Here is a 24,689-nt window from a genome sequence, read left to right on the forward strand (position 1 = left end):
CTCTTCTGTTTCCCCAGAACATTTTCTCTGCCTCTCATACTGCTTCTATTTTATCTAATATTACAATTTAGCATGTATATCCTTGCTTCTCAGAAATGGTTCTCAGACCTGCAACATTTTCATCAACTAAAACCTTGTTAGAAATGAAAAATTCTAGCCCCTGACTTTGAACTTATCAAATTAGAATATGTCAGCAACCAGATCCCTGGGTATGCACCTGTGAGTCTGAGAAGCACTGATATAACTTTCTGCCCCAGAGTTCCTTGAAAAGTCTCACTTACTCACCTTTGCAATGCTTCCCTACTACCCCAAATTAGCTCTTGTGTTAAATAAAACTTAAATGTTTAGGATAGTTACAAAATATGCTGATGCCTTGCTGCAATGTCCTCTTCATAATTCTTATTATGGAGTTGGTGCTTTAAATTGGGTTCTTCTGTTACTTGAGCACTTGACATGACTTTTTGACAGATACTCTTTATAGCAAATTCCACAAAATGGCACAGGAGGTTTTTAATTAGCATTGTGACACTTCATTTAACTAAATATTATTCCTTCTTCCTGTTTTATTAAAAGTCATTTTGCATGACTTCTTTAAAATACCATGAATAAAACCTAGACAGAGCTGGCTTAACATTGCATAATAATGCACTGGGGACTTTGAGTAATCTGAGAGGAGTGGACAGTCATTGATTTAAAATTTATTCTTAGAATAATTTCACACCAATTCAACACAGTTGAGAATTACATCTTAAGAAAATATAATTCACTAATATGGGAAAAAGAATCAACTCTCCCAATGGCTTATTACTTAATGCCACAAGTATTTTAGGATTATACATCTCTTATTCATAAGGCATTATTTTCATAATCTTTGGAGATTTATTTAATCCAATCATAATACTTCTGTAAGATATTCATGGGGGCAGTCTTATCTTCTATTTTAAAATCGAGCAATAGATAATCTGATGAGCTTGTTCAAGGTCATTCTAAAAATCACCTAAAGGCATAAAACTCAGACCTTCCACTAATAATAATACCAACATTAGGGGGATGGTAGGAGGATTAAAATAGTTAATATTTCTGGGATGTTTAGAACAGTATCCAGGACTTAATGAACTTTATATCAGTATCTGTTTAATGAAGAAATAGGTGAATGGTAGGAATACATAGGTAGATAAGTTCCAGATCTAAGCGATGAACTTTCAAGAAACAAAATGTGACTTCCATGTGTCTAGCAGCCTATTAAATAATTCTGAATAGAATGATATAAAGGTAATTTAGAAAACTCATGAAATAATCTTTTCCCTGAACTCAATGCTACCCTATCACGTATCTTGAAAAAGCCTTCCTACCTTAGGAGAAGGGTATGTTATCAGATACTCATTGGTGGTTTCAATCTAAAGAAAAGAAAAGACCTCATTATTAGTAAGCTTCATTAAACCAAAGCACATTTTCTAGAACTGAACTCCCTAGTTTTCCCTCATTGGCACTATAAGTGAATTTGCTAGAATAGGTGACATCTGAAGCCTTCAAACTAACAATGAAGGAATGTAAATTTTCATGCATAAGTAGTAAGAAGCTCCAAGTGGTAGGCAGGACCTGGACAGCTAGGCCAAACCTTGTGGGACCCAAAGTGGGTGTTTTAGGTAAGGAGGGACATGGACAATGAGTAAACAGAGGTATCACCTAAGACAAGTTACATCCACTTCACAATTTTCCTAAAATTGGCCCTGCTCCCAGAAGCAAACGAAATATCAGAAGTGTGTCTTGAAGCTAATAACCCTATTATCCATAAGATGAAGAATATTTAGGTCAATGTGAAACTGTGCCAAGTACTATTGAAATGTGCCATACCTGAAGTATATTGTTTCTACACATCTAAGAAGCATATTTTATCCCAACGATTTAACAAAATTCTGAAAAATTATCATTGCCTCTATATTCAAAACATTAATTTTTCACCTCTCTAAGATGTTTGGAACATAATTTGCTTTTTTTCCTAGCTATTTACTACTCAAACTTTGCATAGTAATCTCATTTTTCTTATTTAAAATCATTTCCTCTACACTGACATTGAAAATTTTTTAATTTACATATATATTTTATTATGTTCTTATGCTCTGACTTCTATCAAATTGATTCCCAAGAATAATATTGCTGGCTTAAAAAGCATAAGTATTTAAAATTTTATTTTTCTCAGATTGTTTTCCCCACAAAAGGCTATATTTCACATTTCCACATGCAATGTATGAGAGCTTCTTTTCCCAGAACTCCTACCAGCCATAGGTGATATCAGCAGTTTTAGATTTGGGCAGTCCTATAAATGTAAAATGACATGCTATAATTTAAATTATCCTTCTGTAACTTTTTCTGAATTTCATGAACTTTGTTTTCAAGCAGCTTATTCAAATTCTTGGTATAAAAAAGAACATTAAGTTAAAGTGCTGCATGAAAGACATTTTAAATTTAATATGCAAGTAAAACTTTCTATTAAAAAATCAAACTGACATGTCATTTTTTAACATCATCAGATTTTTTTAATGTGCTACTATCTATTACTGAGGATACATGGAGAACTAGTACTGTTGATGAAAGTATACTAAATAACCATCCTTTCATAGAGGAATGTGGCAGACCTCTACAATTTTGTGAAAAACCACAATTTTAATATTTTCACCAATTTACCCAGTAATTCAGCATTATACTCAAATCTGTAAAATGTAATATAAATCAATATTTTAGGAAAGTTGGATTGTATAGATTCTAGTGAAAATATTCTAAGTATGTATCAAGCAGGACTTAGTTTAAAATTAGGGTATAACCATACAATAAAATACTAAAAATCATAAAGCAAATATTTTCCATACATTTTCAGGAAATTGGAACAGGTCGCCAGTAGGAACAGGTCGCCAGTAGGGGGTGTGAGACATAACCATACATTGATGTTTCTCTCCCTCTGTTTCTCTCTCCATCCCCCTCTATCTAAAAATAAACAAATGAAAATTTTAAAAAGGCTATAAAATTATTGATATGAAAATTTAATTAAATATTTTAAGCTGTTCCAATGGCAAAATTTTTATCATAATATTAAAATTCTATCTGTTAAAACATGAAGAGCCCTGGCTGGTGTAGCTCAGTGGATTGAGCATGGGCCTGCGAATCAGAGGATCACAGGTTGATTCCCAGTCAGGGCACATATCTGGGTTGCAGGCCAGTTCCCAGCAGGGGACACACAAGAAGCAACCATACATTGGTATTTCTCTCCCTCTTTCCTTTCCTTCCCCTCTAAAGATAAATAAATAAAATATTTTAAAAAAAACGCGAAGAAAAGAGGTCAGAGGCAAAAGGACAGAATGTGAGTGTGTGTGCATGTGTTACTGTTAGAGAGATACCTGGAAACACACACAGCATTGCTAACCACGTTATCTGTGGGTGCTGGGACTTACAGTAATTTTCACTTTCATCTTTATATTTGTAAATATTTTATTCCATATTCTACTATAAACATGTAATATCTTTGAAAAAGGAAAATCTGCTTTTTTAAAATGCAGTTAGAATATGCATCCAAGTACAAAACATTTTTTGAGAAAAACAACATTGAATCTTTTCACACATTGTACATCTTTCAAGGTACTGTAAAATGTCAATGAACTTGTATAAAAATACATAGAAAATTAATTTGGATCTTGATTATTTTAAAATTCAAAACATCTCCGATATAACAGAGAATGCATTTTCCTTCCCATAAGAAACAAAATCAGTCTGAGCATGCTATAATCATGCTGTGTCCAGTTGAGTTAGAGATTTCAGTCACCATACAAAATAAGGTCTTGTTAATAAACTTAAAATGCTATTTCTTTCAAAATAGACAAATAATGAATAGAAGTCCTTGTGCAAACAAACCAACAGAAGTGCAAGCACTCGCTGTGCCTGGTACATTGCCAATCTGGATGAGCCTTCAGATCACCGCGGAATGTGCCTGCCATTCTGGCATTCCCAGCATTCCTCCCATGATGCTAATAACAGTTTCTAGCAGAAAAGTGATCTGTTTTACACTACAGCTGTGAATTTAGATTTCCATGCTATACTTCCATAAAATAACAGGTAAAGTTCCCATTCTTAAAACAATCTCACCTAATAAAATGACTGTTTTAGTATAGGTGAGGTTTTGCGAGATGAGACATTTCTTGCATATCTAACAGACAATGCTTTAACCTTCTCAGGTAGAATTTTGACAACATGAATGAAGAGTTTTAAAATGGATTTTCATCATTCATACCAGTAAATTTAATTTTAGACATGTATGCTAAAGAAATAATTTAAAATGTGGACAAAGACTTACATACACATAATTTTGTGAGTGCATTATTTACAACAATGGAACACTGGAAAAATAAATATCTGGGTTAAGAAAAATAAATGAAATGAACATTAAATACATCTATATAACTTTTTATAGCTGTTGAAATAAGGTCTAAAAAGATTTTATGGCAGTTTTTGAGATAAATCATGAGTCCATACTTTTCCCTTGACCCCACTATCTTCTAGCAAGCCCACATGTCCAAAAGACAGTTTAAATTCAGCTGCTTATTTTTCAAATGAGGTCATTGGCCTTGACTGTAAAGAACTAAGCTAAGATGTACCAAGGCTTTGCATGTCAACTCATAATTAATGGGTGTTGCAGCTATGTATATTTAGGAATGGGGCTTCTCATCAATGTGGAATGTTGAGTCAGGGTCTGGATAAGGTAAATGGGGAATCGTCTTGCCATTAACTTCTTCAATAGCAAATAGGCAGAATTTCTTTGTGCTTCTGGAACAGTGACAACCTGTAATAAAGAAGTACCTAGCATAGCAGTTTTCAATGAACAGTGCTGGACTGTTCATTGAAAGTGCTGGACTGTTCATATTAGCATTACTTGGTAACTTATTTCTTAACCAGCCTCCCACTGTTACTGAATCAGATCAACTGGGTGTAGAGCCCAGCAATCTGTGACTTAACAAGCCTTCCTGACAATTCTAACACATACTAAATTTGAGCATCCTGGTTCTAACAAATCAGTAGGTACCATGGTGGAGCTTTGCCAAAACAATGTTCTTTAAGCAAACATTTAAACAGGGATTCTCTTTTTCCTTCTGATAAGCACAATATATAAAGCCAGCTATTGGAGAAGCAGGGTCCCCTGAGAGTCATCTCTGCCCTCTACACCCTTAATCACTTGTTTGGTTAATCTGATAATGAAGTGGAATGCTAAACAAGATTTTTTAAATTCCAAGAGTTCCCTGCTTTAAATGGACCATTCCATTATACAGATCATGAGATTCACATATGACTTTCACATTTTCCTTAAAGAAAGTGCTGAAATGACTTATCATGATTATTAAAAAGCTATTAACTAATTAAGGGAATTCTTCATTTTTCGGAAACTGAGACATCACTGACTTAACCAACTCCAAAACAAGGTTACAGAGAACACAGAAGGCATGAGTTCTGTTCTTCAATTGGTTTGTTCAGATACAGCCTAGAGCTCATTTCACTTTGCTCTACCATACAGCTGTTTCTGGTCGTACTCACTCTGTTTTCCCTAAACTTCAAAAGAATCAAACGGCACTTGAACATCTGAAAAAAAACCACTCGGCAATTTTATTAGTGTATTTGTAGGGTTTATTGTTTCAGGCTTCTAATTCATTTAATTATGTACCTACTGGATATATGCAGAGCACTGTACTATGCAGAATAGTGTATAAATGGACCAATAAAACACTCTGCTTTACAAGAAGTTGAAAACATAGAAAAGCAAATGAGATGAAAACATAAGATTTATAAACAATCTAGCACAAGCATACTCTGGACATCAGAGATGCGTGAACAATGTTTGATGAGGCCTCAGATAACTTGTTTACCAATTCCAGTTTAAAGGGAATTTATGGGGGAATATATTCATATACACACACATATATGTGCATATATATTCGGATTTTAAGAGATGTCAGTAAAGAGGTGATTTTAGAAGACAAAAATCTCAATGGCATCACACAGTTGAAAGCTTTCCAATGCAATCAGATGAGCAGGCCAATTTCGTTAGTTCAGCTACCTGCCTACTCATTACTATCACCCGGAAAGTTTGTGGTTTTAATTACAGTTTATGTTCAACATAATTTTATTAGTTTCAGGTGTATAGCAAAGTGGTTAGAGAATCATGTACTTTACAAAGTGGTCCCCCCAATATTTCCAGTACCCACCAGACACCATACATAGTTATTACATACTATTGACTATATTCCCCTTGCTGTACTTTACATCCCTATGACTATTTTGTAACTACCAGCTTGTACTTTTCAATCCTTCCACCTGAGAAATTTAAAAAAATACAATGACAAGCAGGTCCATTCCCCTCCCCAAAGGTTCAGATGTAATTTTCTGAAATGGAGCCTGGGCACTGGCTTCCCTAATTTTTCAGTTCCCTGGATATTTGGAGAGTGAGGGCGGGCTGGAGAACCATGGCACAGCAGGGATGCGGCAGAGGCTGAAACGGAGCATGGAAAGCTTTGAATGCAAGGCTAGCAATACGGGTTCTGTGTAGGAGGAAATGAGATGTCATTGAAGACTTCTGTACAGGGAAGCGATGTGAACAGGGCTGTGCCTGTGGAAAATTAAACTGGCAGTTGTGGGGGCTGAGCCAGCAGCTGGGGGAGTACCTGGTAGGTACCGTGACAGCACAGGAGAGAGACACAGTAACTGTAAGGAATGTGGCGCTATGGCCGGTCGTAGCGCACTTGTCAGGGCTTGTTGCCTGATGTGTGCTGTGGCTGAAGGACAGTGAGGACCCGACTGGGAGCTTTAGAGCTGAGAGAACGCTGTACCAACAGAAACATGGTGGCCAAGAATCACGTTAATGCTGGGGTAAAAATGATAGTTCACTTTTATATACACTTATACACAAAAATCAAAGCATCTTACAGGTACCTTAAAAATCTGGACTTTCAAAATTCTGCCTACAGGGGACAAGTTAAGATTCTACACTATTTAAAGGTTATATCCCCTGAGAAGATTATTGAATCTGCAGAGTACAAAAATTTCTTGATGGAGTGCATTTAGTAAAGGTACAAAAAGATAACTAGGGATAAGAGTTTAGAGAATGCCATATTTGGAGAGAGAACACAAAAAGGAGGTGGCAGAAGCAGGAGATGGTAGTATTAAGGAAACTAAAACAGGAAAGAGTTTATAAGAAAATTCTAGACCCCATAGCACGCCCTCTGTACAAGGACAAATGTTCAATTCACTCTTAACAAACACTTCACCATGTTTGAAAAACACTGCTAGAGTAAGATAAAGAAAGCTGAGAAATTTCCTCAGTGAATTCACTTTAAGCTTAATTTGTAGTTTCATAAATATTTTATGATTTGAGTAACACTGATATTCTACTCATGCTCAAATTTGCTCTTGTACCAAAAATAATGAAATCATAAATAATGACTAGATTTTGTAACGAAAGTATCTTGGAAAATTTTGAAAGGACATTTTTTGGAGGAGGCATATGAGCAGGGTGAAAGTCAGACTATTGAGTCCTGGCTGGTGTGGCTTAGTGGACTGAGTGCTAGCCTATGAAAAGCAAAGTGCTGCCAGTTCAATTGCCAGTCAGGGCACATGCCTGAGTTGTGGGCCAGGTTCCCAGTAGGGGGCGTGTGAGAGGCAACCACACACTGATGTTTCTCTCCCTCTCTCTCTTTCTCCTTTCCCCTCTGCCTAAAAATAAATAAATAACATCTAAAAAAAAAAAAAAGAATATTGAGAGTTAGAGAAACATTGCTAAGGAAAAAATATCTATTTTTCCTTAAGTCTTTGTTTCCCAACCTTAATGAAGAGACATTATAAGGAAGAAATAACTTTAACCAGAATAAAATGAAAAATTGCAAAGGTTATTCAGAGGGAAATACTGTTTAACTGGGAAAAGTCAAATCTGAAAAGGAAGTGATCAGATTTCAACAATATATATAACATGAAAGGTGAAAAATTAAAGTGGTACAAATATTATAGGGCAGTCTTCTCTTTCTTTTTCATTTTTAAGCAATTTTATTTTTGAATTACATTGACATACATTATTATATTAGTTTTACATGTATACCAAAGTTATTAGACATCACATAACTTACTAAGTGATCATCCCAATAAATCTAGACCCCTATCTGACATCATACATAGTTATTAGCATATTACTGACTATATTCCTTATGCTGTACTTTACATTCCCATAACTTTTTGGTAATGGCCAATTTGCTCTTCTTAATCGCTTCACCCTTTTCACCCATCCCCACACCACCCCCTAATTTGGTAAACCATCACAATGTTCTCCATTTGTATAATTTGTTCCTGTTCTGCTTGTTTGTTTATTTTGGTTTTTAGACTAAATTATTTATATGTATTCATTGCCATTTTATTGTTCATATCTTTATTTTTCTTCTTCTTCTTAAAGAATATCCTTTAACATTTTTTTATTTTAATTATTGTTCAAGTACAATTTTCTTCCCTTTAACCCTACCCCAGGCCTTCCCCACCTCCCTCCCATTTCCTCCCTTCCCTTGTTATTGACCATGTGTCCTTTATACTACTTCCTTCAAATCCTTCCCTGCCTGTGCCTGAAATTCCCTGCCGTCTTCCCTCTGGTCATTGTCAGCCTGTTCTCAATTTCAGTGTCTTTGGTTATATGCTGCTTGTTTGTTTGTTTTGTTGATTAGATTCCTATTAAAGGTGAGATCATATGGTATTTGTCTTTCAACACCTGGCTTATTTCATTTAGCATAATGCTTTCCAGGTCCATCCATGCTGTCGCAAAGGGTAGGAGCTACTTTTTTCTTTCTGCTGCATAGAATTCCATTGTGTAAATGCACCATAGTGGTTTTTTTTATCCATTCATTTACTGATGGGCACCTAGGTTGCTTCCAGCACTTGGCTATTGTAAATTGTGCTGCTATGAACATTGGGGTGCATGGGTTCTTTTGAATTGGTGTTTCAGGGTTCTTAAGATATAATCCTAGCAGTGGAATTGCTGGGTCAAAAGGCAGATTCATTTTTAGTTTTCTGAGGAAATTTCATAGTGTTTTCCATAGTGGTTGTACCAGTTTGCAATTGCATCAACAGTGCAGTAGGGGTCCCTTTTCTCTTACAATGCCACTGTAATCAAAACAGCCTGATACTGGCATAAAAACAGGCACATAGACCAATGGAACAGAATAGAGAGCCCATAAATAAATCCAAGTCTCTATGGTCAATTAATATTTGATGACAAAGAGGGCAGCAACATAAAATGGAGTAAAAATAGCCTTTTCAACAAATAGTATTGGGAGAGCTGGACATAAAGAAAAAAAAAGAAACTTGAGCACCAACTTACAACATACACAAAAATAAAATCAAGGTGGATAAAAGACTTAAATATAAGTCATGACACCATTAAAGTCCTAGAGGAGAACATAGTCAGGAAAATCTGATATTTCATGCAGCAATATTTTCACTGATACATCCCCTAGAGCAAGGGACACAAAGGAAAAAATAAACAAATGGGATCTCACCAAAATAAAAAGCTTCTGGCTAAAGAAAACAGTACTGAGATCCTTTAACATTTTATATAATACTGGTTCAGTGGTGATGAACTACTTTAGCTTTTTCTTGTCTGGGATGCTCTTTATCTGCCCTTTGATTCTACATGATAGCTTTGCTGATTAGAGTAATCTTGGTTGTAGGTCTTTGCTTTTCATCACTTTGTACATTTCTTGTCATTCCCTTCTGGCCTAAAGTGTTTTTGTTGAGAAACCAGCTGACAGACTTATGAGAGCTCCCTTGTAGGTAACTAACCGTTTTTCTCTTTTCTCTCACTGCTTTTAAGAGTCTATCTTTGTCTTTAACCTTTTGCATTTTAATTATAGTGTGTCTTGGTATGGAAGATTTGGATTCATCTTAGTTGGAACTCTCTGCACTCCTGGACTTATTACATCTATTTCCTTCACCAAGTTAAGGAACTTTTCTGTCATTATTTGTTCAGAACGGTTTTCAATTCCCTGCCCTCTCTCTTCTCCTTTTGATGTGACTATTGGTATGTTCAAAATTGTTCCATAGGCTCCCTTTTTATTTTTTTCAGTTTGATTCTTTTTCTTTTTACTGTTCTGACTGGGTGTTTTTTTGGGGGGGGGCTGTTTTGGGGTTTTGGGTTTTTGCTTCCTTTTATTCCAAATTATTGACTTGATCCTCAGCTTCATCTACTCCTACTATTGATCCTTGTAAATTATTCTTCATTTAGTTAGTGTACCCTTCCTTCATTTATGACTCATCATTTTTATCCTGCTGAGGTCCTCACTAAGTTCACTGAGCATCCTTATAACCAGTGTTGTGAACTCTGCATCTAGTTGATTGCTTGTCTCCATTTTGTTTAGTTCTTTTTCTGGAGTCTTGTTCTATTCTTTCATTTGGATCATGTTTCTTTGTCTCATTTTGGCAGCCTTTTCATGTTTGTTGCTATGTGTTAGGTAAGGCTGCTATGTCTCCTTGGCTTGATAGAGTGGCCTAATGTAGTAGGTGTTCTATAAGAACCAGTGGTACAGCCTCCCTAATTACCCAGGCTTGGTGCTCGAGGTGCAGCCCCATGTGAGCTGTGTATACTCTCCTCTTGCATTTGAGCCTTACTTGCTGTTGACTCATCAATGGGAGGGATTTACCCCCAGGCCCATCAGCAGCCAGGACTCCCTACAATATTGGTTGGGACTCTTTAAAAGTAACTGCCTAGGACTCTATCAGAATTTTCATCTACCTCAACCTTAATCCTTGCTGGTTTTCATAACCAGAAATTATGGGAACTTCTCTTCCTAACACTGGAACCCTGAGCTGGGGGAATCTGTTGTGGAGCTGGACCCCTTTGTTCCTCAGGGGACCTCTTTGGCCAAGATATCTCTCCCAATTTTTATCTGCCACTTGTGGGTATGGGGCCAACCCATTCCACATTTCCACCCCTCCTAACAGTCTTGGTGTGGCTTCTTTTTTAAAACTCTCTAGTTGTAGGACTTCCATTCAGCCAGATTTCAGGCAGTTCTGAATGACGAGTGATCTGTAGTTTAGTTGTAAAAGATACCAAGAGACAGTCTTGATGATATGGTTTAGATCCTCCCAAACTTCTCCCAAATTGGAGATGTCTAAAGTATTTCAAGCAGCTAATTCTGATAATACACAAGCACAGTGTACACACCATATCTGGAGTCCCCAAACCCCCTATGAGTTAATCCGCACATTCATTTAAAAGGTCCCATATGAAAGAGTTTATTTTTCTTTCCTGGAGTCTTTCTTCATCTAAATATAATATGTATAGTATTTGTTTCTACAAATTAAATCTGCCATCCAAAGCACAGTTTAGACTTTGGCAAACCAAATAAAAATTTCTAATTTCTTTTGTAAAAGATAAGTCTTTTTAACTTTAGAGAATATGAAAAGAACAATGACCTGAAATAAATTATTTATAAAAATTTCAGTGCTGCATCTTTTCAAAAATATAAAAGTAGCAGAAACTACATTTAAAGAAACAGGACAGAGAATGTATCTTCAAAGCTATAGTAAACATTTCCCAGCTTGGGAAAATTCACATACCCAATCTGGTTTCTATGAAACTTAAAAAGATCAAACAATTAGAAAGAAGCTGGACTTGAAGGAAAAATGCTAGGGATTTTAGTAAACATCTGGTTACCATTTTAAATTGTAAGAACTAACACACTTAAGGAAACGGTTTAGTTCCTTTGGAGTAAAAATGAGACACTGGCTTTTTGTTCTCTTTGCACAGTGGAGGGTAGAAGAAACATCAGAACAGCGAGGTCACTTGAAACTCAACTTTTATAAATAAAAAAGCTTTTTTCAAAAGCTAAAGTAAATTGAACTCAGGTCCCTGTAGTATAAACAAGTCAACTGAGTTAAGGTTAAATAAACATTCCTTGAGCTCTAGTGTGCCAATTAAAGAGCACATTCTATTTGGTCGTAAATACATCAGTAATTCTATAAGCACTGAGGAAAACAACAATAAATGTGAACACACAATTACCGGGTACCAAAATACAATAAAATAGAATGGTGCAGGCTTATAAGTTTATTTGATTCAATTTCTTTTTTTTTCCAGTTTGATTAACTAAAGGTACAGAAGCACTTCTGATATTGTGCAAAACCTATTACTTGCATAATAAAAAACGTATGTCAAATATGTTCTAGGCGAAATACTGCCAAAGCAAAACACGCTGTGCCTTTTAAATGTGACCTTTACTTTTTTGCCTTCCTGCTTAAATAGTCATACACCATAGTAAACTCAGGAAAACAGCAGGGGTGCTGGTGTGGGGCCGGAGGGGGGAAGGGAATGAGCAGAGAAGTTCATTAGGCTCTCAAGCCTTAAATTATCAGTAAAAGCATCTGCTGTAAATGTGCACTACTAGCCAAAAGGGACTACTGCCAATTCTGCCTCCAGATCCACATGTCTCCTCCGCTCCTTGCAGCCCACCCCTCTCTGTTGCCTGCAGGACACAAGACTAAAAGCAAAGGCTGAAGGAAAGGAATTCATAGAACGATGGAGGTCTAAAATCTTGATTGCTCTCCCTCAGTCTGGGTATGCACATGTTACAGCACATCACAGAACAACAAATTTGAAAAAGACTTTGGTGGTAAGTTGACTCATTCTCCTGAGTAACAAAGCAAGTCTCTCAGCAGCATCTCTGACCTGCTTCTGTTACAACAAAACTCCCTACTTTTGTGAGATAGGCTGTTCCAGTGCTGAATAATGCTGACTGATACAACCTTCATCCTTAAATTGGTCCTGGTTATACCTTCTAGAGTTACTACAAATAAACCTTATACTCAAGTATCCCATCAAACAGTGGGAATACAAAAATGCTGGTGGAACTATTTGCAGAGCCTCCCGGAAACACTTTCGGTTGGAACAATCGATTGTGTCATTACTACTGCTGTTCTGTTTCTGCTGCAACTGTAGAAACATGCCCTCTTTGAGGACACGTAAATCGTTCTGGCCCAATGATAACATATATTCTGGGTCAGAGCCTCTTGAACCACATGTTATTTAGACTCTACCCGGAGAGCAAATTTAAAACTTTTGAAAAACACTTATTCTCTCTTAAGCCACTATTTCATTCTATGAACTGGAACAATGACTTGCTAAATAGTACCTGGATGATATGGAAGACAATAATTTGATGGTGCTTCTGTCTTTTTTTTAGAGAAGTATGTATTATAAATCCTGGGTCATATAATGTATTTTTTTCAAAATGAGGGACTGGAAGAGCATAAAAATAAGTATTTTACACTATGCTAAGTAAAGAACTAGAGAACTTAATGTAGAAGACACAAAGGGACCTAAATGATATGATATGGGGTGGGGGTGAGCATCCTTAATGCTTCTTATGTTCTCAAACAGCAGATCTATATGCTTGCTTTTATGTGTCCTTTACTGGAAAGCATTCTGAGGTAACACTATGTGTTCCATTGTGTTATGGAATATGAAACTTTCAGGAAGCTGATTATCACCTCTAAGCAGATAGCCCACCAACACCAATGTTCATGTCCTTCCCTGGTGTCCGTTTATTCCAGGTTCTGCTAAATACATTCATGTGAAAAGCTCACAGCACCAGAGACTGTGTTATGTGTAGACCTAAACTCACCCACCGTCCCCCAAAACCATCAGGCTGAATTGGGCTGGTAAATGACAGGGGAGTCCTAAAAGCAAAAGAAGAGAGGAACTCCTAAAAAAAACCATGGATATAAGCACTTAAAAGCCTCAGCTGTCTAGAATCATTGTGGTATGAAGTACCAGCCCTATAAACCACTGTATGGGTGGGTACATTATTTTGGTTATAAGAGCAGATTTGAGCATGAGGAAAACACAATGTTCCTCTAAAGTTATATAAAAATTAAAAGTTTATCAATTAAGTTTTCATGTGAATTCTCTCAGGTGGTTCACTACTTAAGAGGCCCAAGTATTGGTGCACTATTTTACCTTCATTTATTCATGTAAGTCAGTAAATACTCATTGCGTGCCCCTATGTGGAAGGTGTGGTTTTAAGTGATAAGCAGAAGAGACATGGTCCCTGACCTCAAGGAGCTTACAGATTTTTGGAAGTGAGGGTTTTTTTCCAAATGAAATGATCCAGAATCCTGTGTGTTGGAATTTCAGGAGTGTTTACAACATAGACCTTTCCATGAGAATATGTAAGTTGAGACAGAGTTCCTTGAAAACACCTAAAAAGGCTGTATATCCCCAAATATCTAGCAGCAGCATCCTTAGGTTACTTGGTATGGAACCCACTTAAAATGCACCTCCGCACTAAGGAACCTTCACAATCTCCTTCCATAGCTAGTTTATAATAGTAGTAATGATGCCTCCTCCCATTTGTGGATTCCCACAGTGTCCCAGGCACAGAACAATCCGAAACAAGTAATGTGCAGAGGAGAAAAACAAGGCTTCGGGGAGGGGGGGTAGCTTGCCCACAGTTATGTAACTATAAAAACGGTAATACTAGGGACTGCAACCTTGGTTCTATCTTACTCTGAAGCTTATTCTATTTAATTACCACAGTCTACTGCTTCCCCAAGAAAGCAATTTTGTGGTTAAGCTCTCCTTACTTATGGGTAATTCAAATTGCAACTTCCTAGTAGCTTCTTTTCTAATACAAATAAATGAAAGAAAAATTTGAAATGGGTTTTTCGTTACAAAAGTTAAGATTGGTCTGTTGTAGATGTTTCTTTTCCATACAAACCTCAGAAACAGCTTTGGCAAGCAGCCATTATAAATAAACTCTCAAAGTTAGACTAAATTTCAAGTGATATATGGATGTGTTAGAAATTTTTTGAGTGCAAGTGAATGTAAATGAAAATAAAAGAAAATGGAAATATATTAAATTATACACAAGAGAGAAAATAGCCTTTTTTCTTTTCTAATATATTTTTTACAGTATTAAGTAGGGATCTGTTTCTCTCACTCTATTATCTGTTAATAGTACTTCCCAAGAACATAATTTGGTAAATTATAGTGTCCTTATTATGAGGCAAAGATGCTGTGAGCAACATTATCTAAAATGCCATTCTCCAGAATAGAATATATCAAGTGTAATGTCAATACAAATATCAGTAAGTACTACTTATCATGGCTTTAACTCTAGCCCTCAGAGATATGCCCTCACAATATACCATGCTGGGATGTTCTTTCAGCTCATGCTGGAAGGTCACTGTGTGAACCAAGATATGATGTCCATTTATTTGCAATACAACTGCTGCTCTGGTCCTTGACCTGTTACATAACACAGTGTTATCTACTTAATAATCCCTTTGAGAAAGTTGTTTTATATGTACTACCTGGGCATGCAGAAGATTTATGGGAAGGAACTACAATGTTCCCTTCTTCCTGAGAGTAAAACTTAAATTCTCTCCTTGTTGCTCTAGGGATTCAAAATCTCAAAGCCAAAATTAGCCTAAATTATAGTAGCTAAGATACCCAGTTTGAGCTTAATTTTTGTATTTTCATTTTAGTAATTTTACAATTACATGTTTTACTGTAAACCATCAACTCATTTTTGAATAAGGTTTTGTATAAGTTAAAATACCAAACTATCGCAGTCCCAGACTTTGATCATCAGCTTGGTACGGGAGCAAATGACATAGAATGAGTCTAGGCACGAGAGGCAGCAAACTCTTTCCATAAAGGACCCCACGATGAACATCTTAGGCATCGAGAGACATACAGCCTCTGCTGCAACTAACTATTCAGCTCCGCTTTGGAGAACAGAAGCGGCACAGCCAGGACAAAAATAGACAGATGTGTGGCTGTGTTCCAACCAAACTGTGTCACACAGACAGGCATTGGGCTGAATTGACCCGTGGACTTCTGATTGCCAACCCCTGGCAAGAAAATCAATATGATCTTTCACATTTTGTATTTCTTCAGAAACCATTCCATGTACAATCTCTAAATTCTTAAAAACAAGAGCAATTTCAAACTATAAAAGTGACTCCTATTCTGTAGCTTTGATAGCAGTGAGCATTTCTCTTTCAGGTGAGCAACATAACACATTTAATTTAAAAGTACAAGATTTCCTCAGAAAACTAAAAATGGAACTTCCTTTTGACTCAGCAATTCCATGGCTAGGATTATACCCTAAGAACCCTGAAACTCCAATGCAAAAGCACCTATGCACCCCAATGTTCATAGCAGCACAATTTACAATAGCCAAGTGCTGGAAGCAACCTAGGTGCCCACCAGTGAATTAGTGGATCAAAAACTGGTACATTTACACAACAGAATACTATGCAGCAGAAAGGAAGAAGGAGCTCCTAGCCTTGCAACAGCATGGATGGAACTAGAGAGCTTTATGCTATGTAAAGTAAACCCAGTGGTGGAAGACAAATACTACATAATCTCACCTATAAGTCAAACCTAATCAACAAAACAAACAAGCAAGCAAGTTATAACCAGAGACATTGAAATAAAGAACAAACTGACAGTAACCAGAGGAGTCGGGGGAAGAAGAGAGTGGGGAAAAGAGGGGAATGGTCATCGAGGAACATGTATAAAGGACATGTGGGCAAAGCCAAAAGGGAGTAGGATCAAGGGTGGGAGGTGGGGATGGGTAGGACGAGGTGGGAGTAGTGGGGAGGGGGAATGAAGACAACTGTACTTGAACAGCAATAAAAAAATGAAAGTGCAAGAGGCATTCAAAAGTGGACAGAAAATTGCTAAATATGTACTCCCCTGCAATTTCCATTTGTAACATATGCACATAAATAATTCTATCCACTGATAAAATCTACTGAGTCAGTCTCTTGGACCACATATTACTTGAATGTTACCATAGAATAAATTAAAAACTTTGGGGAAACATCTGCTGTCTTTTAGACCATTATATTATTCCACGTACTAAAGCTCTGATTTACTAAATACTACCTAGACACTAGGAAAGGGAATAATTGGTTCTTCTATCTTTTCCTTTAGAGAATTATATGTTCTTATAAATGCAGAGACATAGATATATTTTTCCAAAGCAAGGTTTGAAGGACCATAGAATATGTTTTACATTCTAAGTTTTGTAGGACTAAATCTAAAGACTAATGTCTTTTTGCTGTTCTCAAAATCAGTCTAAATATGAAATGCTTGTAAATATCTATACACTTAAATCTTAAGTAGTGCAATGGCATTATAGCAAGCTGACTTTTTTGCATTTTATTCCCAAAATTAACCCTAAAGATTGTTACTCCTTGAACCAATAGTATAGCCCTATGACAGTGCTCCCCAAACTGGTCTACACATCAGAATTACTTGTTTCCATTTTTAACACATTAATTTCTGGGCCCCACTCCCAGACTATATTGAATGAGAAACATATTGGCTGGGTTTTACTGTGTCTCCTCCCAGAACTCTCATAGGAGTGGACAAAGTGATTAAATTCTTACCACATCCTATTGTGAAGTAAATATCGTTACTGCCTTTAACAGATAAGAGAATTAGGGCTCAGAGAACTTCACTTGTTTAAGGTCATGTAGCCACAGCCCTATCCTTCCGGAGAGAGCCACCAATCTCTGTTATGTCACTAGAATGGAATTAACCACATTCTAATTTAGAACATGAGACTTCTTTTCTTGTCAATGAGTGCTTACTGAGTAAGTGGCAAGAAGATTAAATAAAATATAAACTCCAAATGTCACTCCACAAGAACAGATTTTATTTAATAGTGGCATGTTGCCCGCCTGGCCTATGGCCCTTTTATTGTTTTCTAAATTTTATCTATTTCTGTTCTTAAAAGTTTTTTAAAACATGGCCCAAACTGGAAAGAGGCTACCTGTGCTTCAAAGGATGGTACAGAAAGAGATCAGAGGAAGTGAACGGGGGGGTTGACAGGAAAGGAGAGGAAAGCAGGTGGAATGGATAGGTAAAACAGGAAAATGCATTTTGTATTTAATTTCCTATGATAAGAATATATTTTATAAATGTGTCAAGTCTGCACCTGTGTACTTAGTAACTTTTGTGGGAGTACTTATATTGTTTCTAAACTAATATTCAAATTTCAGGATGGCAAACAGCAGAAATTGCAATGGTAAAGTGAAAGACAGGTGGGTAGGTTTCTACATCATTCTGAATTGCTTCCACTTCCTCCAGGTAGAGATTAAGCTTAACTGAGCCGACACAGCATCAGACTTTCTGGTGCTGCTCATACACTAAAATAAGCATGAGGTGAATATGTAAAATGAAAGCAAAACAAATTTTGCAAGACTCAAATCTCTAGAAGGTATTTTGTGTAGTAAGTTCCTCAGTTCAAACATAATTTATACATTATACTTGTAGCCATGGCAAACAAGCTGCAATAAAAAAAGTGGGTTTTTTTCCATATGTTAGATAATCAAGGATATGTTACATTGCAGTTACAGATTTTTTTTATTTCAGGATCCAGTACATATTGATCTCAGTGAAAACTGCAAACTGCAAAATCAAGTGAAAAGCAAAACAAAAAACAAAAAAAAACCACCACATTTCTCTGTACCAGTGAAATGTCTGCCCTTTCCCAAGGCCTATCCAGGAATAATATCTCACTACACAGAGTAGAAGAATACCAAGAAGAGTTAGGAAGTGGATGTTTCAAAAGCTGAGGGAATGTAGGGGAAAGCAGCAGAAACAGCATTTACAAATAACAAATTCTGTTGACACCATCTGTTTGTGCTCGCACTACTGACCCAGGAGCTCCTTTGGCAAGTACATTCTGTTACCTTCAGGCTGTCTTTGCACTTTCATAGCATTTGGAAGCTGCAAAGTAATCCTTTTTCTTGTAAAACTGACCCAAGGACGTCAAGGGAGAGAAGAGACATATTCCCTCTATTTTGCAACTGCAAACAACTAAAAATTGAGATCGAATGAAGTTGAAATACACAGATGATCCATGTTGTGCCCATACATGGCCAGTAACACCTCCGAGGACAGAGGGGAACACAGGCATTTCGGATGACAGTGGCATTCTGCACAACTCAGGAGCACAGCTCACATGGCATGCAGGTGGTGGTTATATCAGTACATACCAGTCAACCACCTGGTTCGGTGATGGGCTCAGCTATTCCCCAGGGATGAGAGGCAGCTTCCTGAACACCTGATAAATGGTTTCCTGAAAATATCATGTATGGATGCTCTAGAACTCTAGATTGGTCCATCTTATTAGAACCGACCTCAATGAGGTTTATAAAATTTGTTTCCAGCCTTCTTTAATATTCTGGAACTTTCATCTTCCCTTTTGTTTCTCTCAAGTGCTTACAGAAGCCTAGTGCTCTGTTTCCATGGTATCACTTAGGAAGCAGGGACCAGCAAATGACGTTCCTGAAAGCCTGTCCTCATGGCCCATACTCTCCACACTTTTAATACCATTCTAGTCACCAAAGTGGATTTGGAGGGTCTCCAATCCCTGGGATTTTGCTAGCTAAGTATATTACAATTTTACAGCCAATGAGGTAAAAGGTGAACATAGTAAGGAGTGATCATGGCTCAATGTTCCCCCCTGCCTCTTTTTAAAAAAAATATATTTTATTGATCATGCTATTATAGTTGAGCCATTTGCTGCCTCTTTATTCCCCTTTGCCTTGTATCCCCCTCCCACCCACATCCCCACACCCCTCTTAGTTCATGTCCATGGGTTGTACATATAAGTTCTTTGGCTTCTACATTTCCTATAGTATTCTTAACCTCCCCCTGTCTATTTTCTACCTACCATTTATGCTTCTTGTTCCCTGTACCTTTCCCCCAATCCCCCTTCTCCCCTTTCCCACTGATAACCCTCTGTGTGATCTTCATTTCTGTGATTCTGTTCCTGTTCTACTTGTTTTCTTAGTTTATTTTTGTTTTGGTTTTTTTTTTTTAGGTTTGGTTGCTGACAGTTGGGAGTTTGTTGTCATTTTACTGTTCATATTTCTTATCTTCTTCTATTTCTTAGTTAAGTCCCTTTAACACTTTATACAATAGGGGCTTAGTGATGATGAACTCCTTTAACTTGACCTTACCTGGGAAGCACTTTATCTGCCCCTGCATTCTAAATTTTAGCTTTGCTGTATATGACTTCAAATACTCCTTTCCAGCCCCTTCTTGCTTGCAATGTTTCTTTTGAGAAACCCACTGATAGCCTTATTGGAACTCCTTTGTAGGTAACTGTCTCCTGTTCTCTTGCTGCTTTTAAGATTCTCTCCTAATCTTTAATCTTGGATAATGTAATTAAGATGTGCCTTGGTGTTTTCCTCCTTGGGTCCAACTTCTTTGGAACTCTGAACTTCCCAGACTTCCTGAGAGTCTATTTCCTTTGCCAGATTGGGGAAGTTCTCCTTCCTTATTTTTTCAAGTAAGTTTTAAATTTCTTGCTCTTGCTCTTTCCCTACTGGCACCCCTATGATTTGGATGTTGGAATGTTTAAAGTTGTGCTGGAGGCTCCTAAGCCTCTCCTCATTTTTTTTGAATTCATATTTTTTCATTTTGTTCTGGTTGAATGTTTTTTTCTTCCTTCTGGTCCAAACCATTGATCTGAGTCCCAGTTTCCTTCCCTTCACTGTTGGTTCCCTGAACATTTTCCTTTATTTCACTTTCCATAGCCTTCACTTTTTCCTCTATTTTGTAACCATACACAATCAATTCTGTAAGCATACTCATTACCGATGTTTTGAACTGTGCATCAGATAGGTTGGCTATCTGTTCATCATTCAGTGTATTTTTTTGCAGCTTTGATCTGTTCTTTCATTTGTCCATTTTTTTTGTCTTGGTGCACGTGTTACATAGTAAGGAGTGGAGACTTAGCTATTCACCGGGGTGGAGGAACTCACATGGCTGCATTGTGGTGCTATATGTGGGGGAGTATTGAGAACTGCTCTGCCTGGTTTCAGGAGTTGTAACTGCCCCCCATGGCTAAGACTGAGTTAGCAACCTCCAGAATAGGAGGCACTTAGGAGACAAAGGTTGTCTCTGGCAGCAAGCACTGCCTCTACTCCTTCCCCTGCCCTCAATGCTCGGTCGGTTAGTCTATAATGGGTAAGACCTGTCAGAGGGGGGGCAACCTAAGCCAGACAGGATCACTTGGGAGGTCACCATGGAAGGACTCGGGGGCCTGCAACAAAGAGGGAGTGATGGACCCTCATCCCCCACCCAGCTATTCTGACATAGCCTGAGTCTCCATTTCCATCCAGGAGAAGTGCTTCCTGGCTCTAATCCACTTAAGCCTAAAACCTATGATGGGGGAGGTGGTGCAGCCCCTTGCCAGCTAGAGTGGGACCCAGGGTGATCAGGCATAAGAAAGAATTCCTAAAGTCCTGTGAAGCCTGCTTTGCTAAGAGTGCTTTCATTCATATGATAAGGGTCCAAGCAGGAAATGAGTATGTCTTCCAAAGTTTCTGCAACCCCCTTACCTGACAGACACTGACTCAGACTAAGCCCTCAGATTTCTTTGAAATGTTATCTACTGTTTGATCTTTACCACCTATATTCCTGTGTATTACAACCCAACAAAAGCCCCTGGAGGAAAGAGCTCTTGGCTTTTCTCCTCTGAGAAATTGGCCATCTCTCCTCCCCAAGCAGATCATGTCTTTGTAGTTTCACTTTCATTTGTGGTGGACGAGGGGACTTGCTGGCAAAGTTGCCCCCATAGGGGAGGAGTCCAAGAGGGAACAATGCCACTTGCTCAGCTCTCAGCCACCTTTCAGTCACTTCTTCTTCTACCTACAAGCTAATTGGGCCTTTATGGTGCTGATTCCTGGGTGGATAATTTAGTGTACATTCTAGGACCCTGTGGGTCTCTCCAACGAACTCTCCTGTGAGGCTGGGAGTTTCTGCCACTGCAACCCCCACAATTTTTTCAGTCAGAGGTTTTGAGGCTTTATTTCCCTGCTTTGGAACCACGGGTTATGCAGTCTGTCTTGCCCCCCATTTGTTCTCCCCAGCTTATCTACACAGAAATATGGGACTGCCCACTCTGCCAGCCACTACCTTGCCTGCCCCAGTCCTCTAGCCACAGCTTTGCCATGTGTCCTCTCCACCCTGTTTGCCCATCTCCACCGCTCCTACTTGTCTGCAATGACTATTTCTTCTTTAATTCCTTCATTGTCGGACTTCCATACAGTTCGATTTTCTGACAGTTCTGGTCATGTTTTGTTTTTAAATTTGTTGGTGTCTTTCTTTTGGTTGTGTGAGGAGGCACAGTATATCCAGCTATGCCTCTATCTTGGCCAGAAGTACAAATTTTCCCCCTGCCTCTTTCATTCACCAGCATAAACCTAGCACATTAAAGAGTGAGTGGCCACTGATGAAGAAGTGCTATGATGATGGCAAGGTTTTCGAAACTTAACTGAAAAACAAATATTACTATGGTACCAGGGTCTGCATATTCTCTTCCAAAGGAAACCACCACTGAGATCAAATTGCTTTTTCTTCCCTCCCTTATCCTTTCTTCCCTCCCTTGATTTGCTCAAGCCAAATGAGCATTCCACATTCTTGTAGATCTAATAATAATACAGTGATGCAGGATAATGGCCAAAAGAGAGACTGAGGCAACAAGGTGGTCAAAAGGATGAGCACACAAGTGAGAGCTGGAACAAAGGGGTTCAAATCTTGCTTTTTCCTCACCCCAGGTTAAAGAAACAGGGTGAGTCACTTCACCTCTTGAAACTTCAGTTTCCTGTTTTGGAATATGGGGGACAGGGTTTACTATTTCTTAATCTTAGAGTACTTAGGGGATTTCAGTGAGGATTAAATGAGATTATGGACATAGAATAGAACATAGTGTCTGTCATGGGGACAGTTGACAAGTGTGAGCTGTTCTTGTCACTTCCCTTTTTGTCCTGCGTCATCTCTTCAGCTCTTTTCAAATAACTTGTTGAAACACACTTGTCTTTTATTTTTCATTTCAAATGAAAGAAATAAAAGTATTTGACTAGTAATAGCATATGTGATAAATATCCACACTTCTTTCACATTTAGAGACAATCTGTGAATCACATTTAAGCTGGTTTATTGAACAATTTCCAGCACATTCTACTTACAATCAGATGAATTGGCAATTTGCTTAAAATATGGAGCAGTTTGGTGTTGGGAAGAACATGTATTCAGGCTCATAAACATAAACATTTTATGTAGCATTTAAACATGAACTATGCAGCTTCAAAATGCTACAAAAGTATAAACTAAATAATGTCAAGAATAAAGACATATAACTGAAGAAAAATTGAGATGAAGTCAAAAAGGAGCCAAGTTTTCTAAGGTGCAAGAAAGCTGATCAGTGGCAAAAATTTGTTTTAGTAAATTTTTTAGAGGAAGATAGTAGCACATTCCAGAAATCATTTAATATTCTACGTCAAAAAACTTTGGTAATTACTTTCCCATTCTGACCTTTTTCTAGTAGCTCCAACCCTCGGTCAGCACCAAGCCTTTCTTCAGCAATGAGCACTGTGTAGTGAAGTTGAGTGAGAATGTGCTGGTGAAGCCAAAGCTCCTTTTTGCTGTAGGAAGGCGGCCTGTAGAGTATGGCCCTTTTGCCATGGCTGCCAAAGTGTGTCTCAATTGATTCTTCAATCTAAAAAAAGAAAGAAGGCATAAAAACACAGAGGAAGAAGTTGCACATTTCTCTTGAAGAACATCACAAATGCAAATCAAGGGCCATTCAGAAAGTTATCCTTTAAATTGTTCTCTCAATGTGAAAGACTCTGACAGTTGGACAAGGCCAAAGAAAATCTCGCATGCAAGAACTGAAGGTGAACTGAATTTTTTCACTGTTATGGAAAAATAAAAATTTGAGGCCATTTAAATATAAAACTCCTAGAGGAATACAGTGACATAGAAATATAAAGCTCAACTCTAGCTGAAAATGTAAATTAATAGCAATGCCTTGCATCTGCATTGTGCCTTTATAAAGTAGTTCCAGCTGCATTACCTTATAACAGGTCTTTAAGGTAAACATGGTGGAGGAAACAGACTCAGAGAGAGGATGGATTTTGTCCTGGAAGGAACTGTTCAGGAAGTGGTAGAGCTGAGAAGTAATCCCAGAGCTCTTTAAAGACATACATTGCTACAGTTTTTCTCAGGATGTGGCAACACTAGAATGCATACCAATGAGACTAGATGGATCTTTTTGTGAAGAAAGCTACCAAAATATCATAATTTTAGGTTCTCCCTTCAACAGTTTATTGTCCTCCAAATAAGTATTTCTACTTCTCACAATAATAAAAGGGAGACAAGGTCAACAACAAAACAGGGAATCTAAATTACTTTTAGTGAAGTCCTGAATCAAACTGTCCGTTATATGGATCTAAAACACAGTACGCACCAAATCTTTCAATACTTAAATTTCTTCATTATTTCTCATTACCAGAAGAAGCAATTCCACATCTTTATCAAGGAACACAAGGCCATTCAAACTTAGACCCTATTAAACCCTTAGACCCTTTTAAAAATTCTGTACATTTTTAAAAAAGGATATAATTGAAGTATGTCCTGCCATTAGCATCCGTGAAATCATGTCTCTCCCTGATGTGAGCTCTCTAAGAGGCAACCTGCTTTGTCCTGGTTTTCAGTATACATCATACATTTGTAATAAATGAAGGTCTCTGCTAAATTAATGAGCTATCATACTATATCTAGATCTTTGAAGGTAAGTATGGAAAGAAGA

General features: G+C 37.6%; 1 protein-coding gene across 2 annotated transcripts in view; it reads right to left on the minus strand.

Moving 5' to 3' along the window:
• CPED1 (cadherin like and PC-esterase domain containing 1) overlaps positions 1-24,689 on the minus strand; it is a 286,479-nt gene that overhangs the window by 233,106 nt on the left and 28,684 nt on the right. For both annotated transcript variants that reach the window (XM_037056521.1, XM_037056522.1), the window contains exon 3: positions 23,414-23,597. In XM_037056521.1, coding sequence (XP_036912416.1) covers positions 23,414-23,597 — 184 coding nt within the window. The remainder of the gene's footprint in view (positions 1-23,413; positions 23,598-24,689) is intronic.

This window comes from Sturnira hondurensis, unplaced genomic scaffold, assembly GCF_014824575.4.
Source record: "Sturnira hondurensis isolate 20B ecotype Veracruz unplaced genomic scaffold, ASM1482457v3 Scaffold0008992, whole genome shotgun sequence".
NCBI lineage: Eukaryota > Metazoa > Chordata > Mammalia > Chiroptera > Phyllostomidae > Sturnira > Sturnira hondurensis.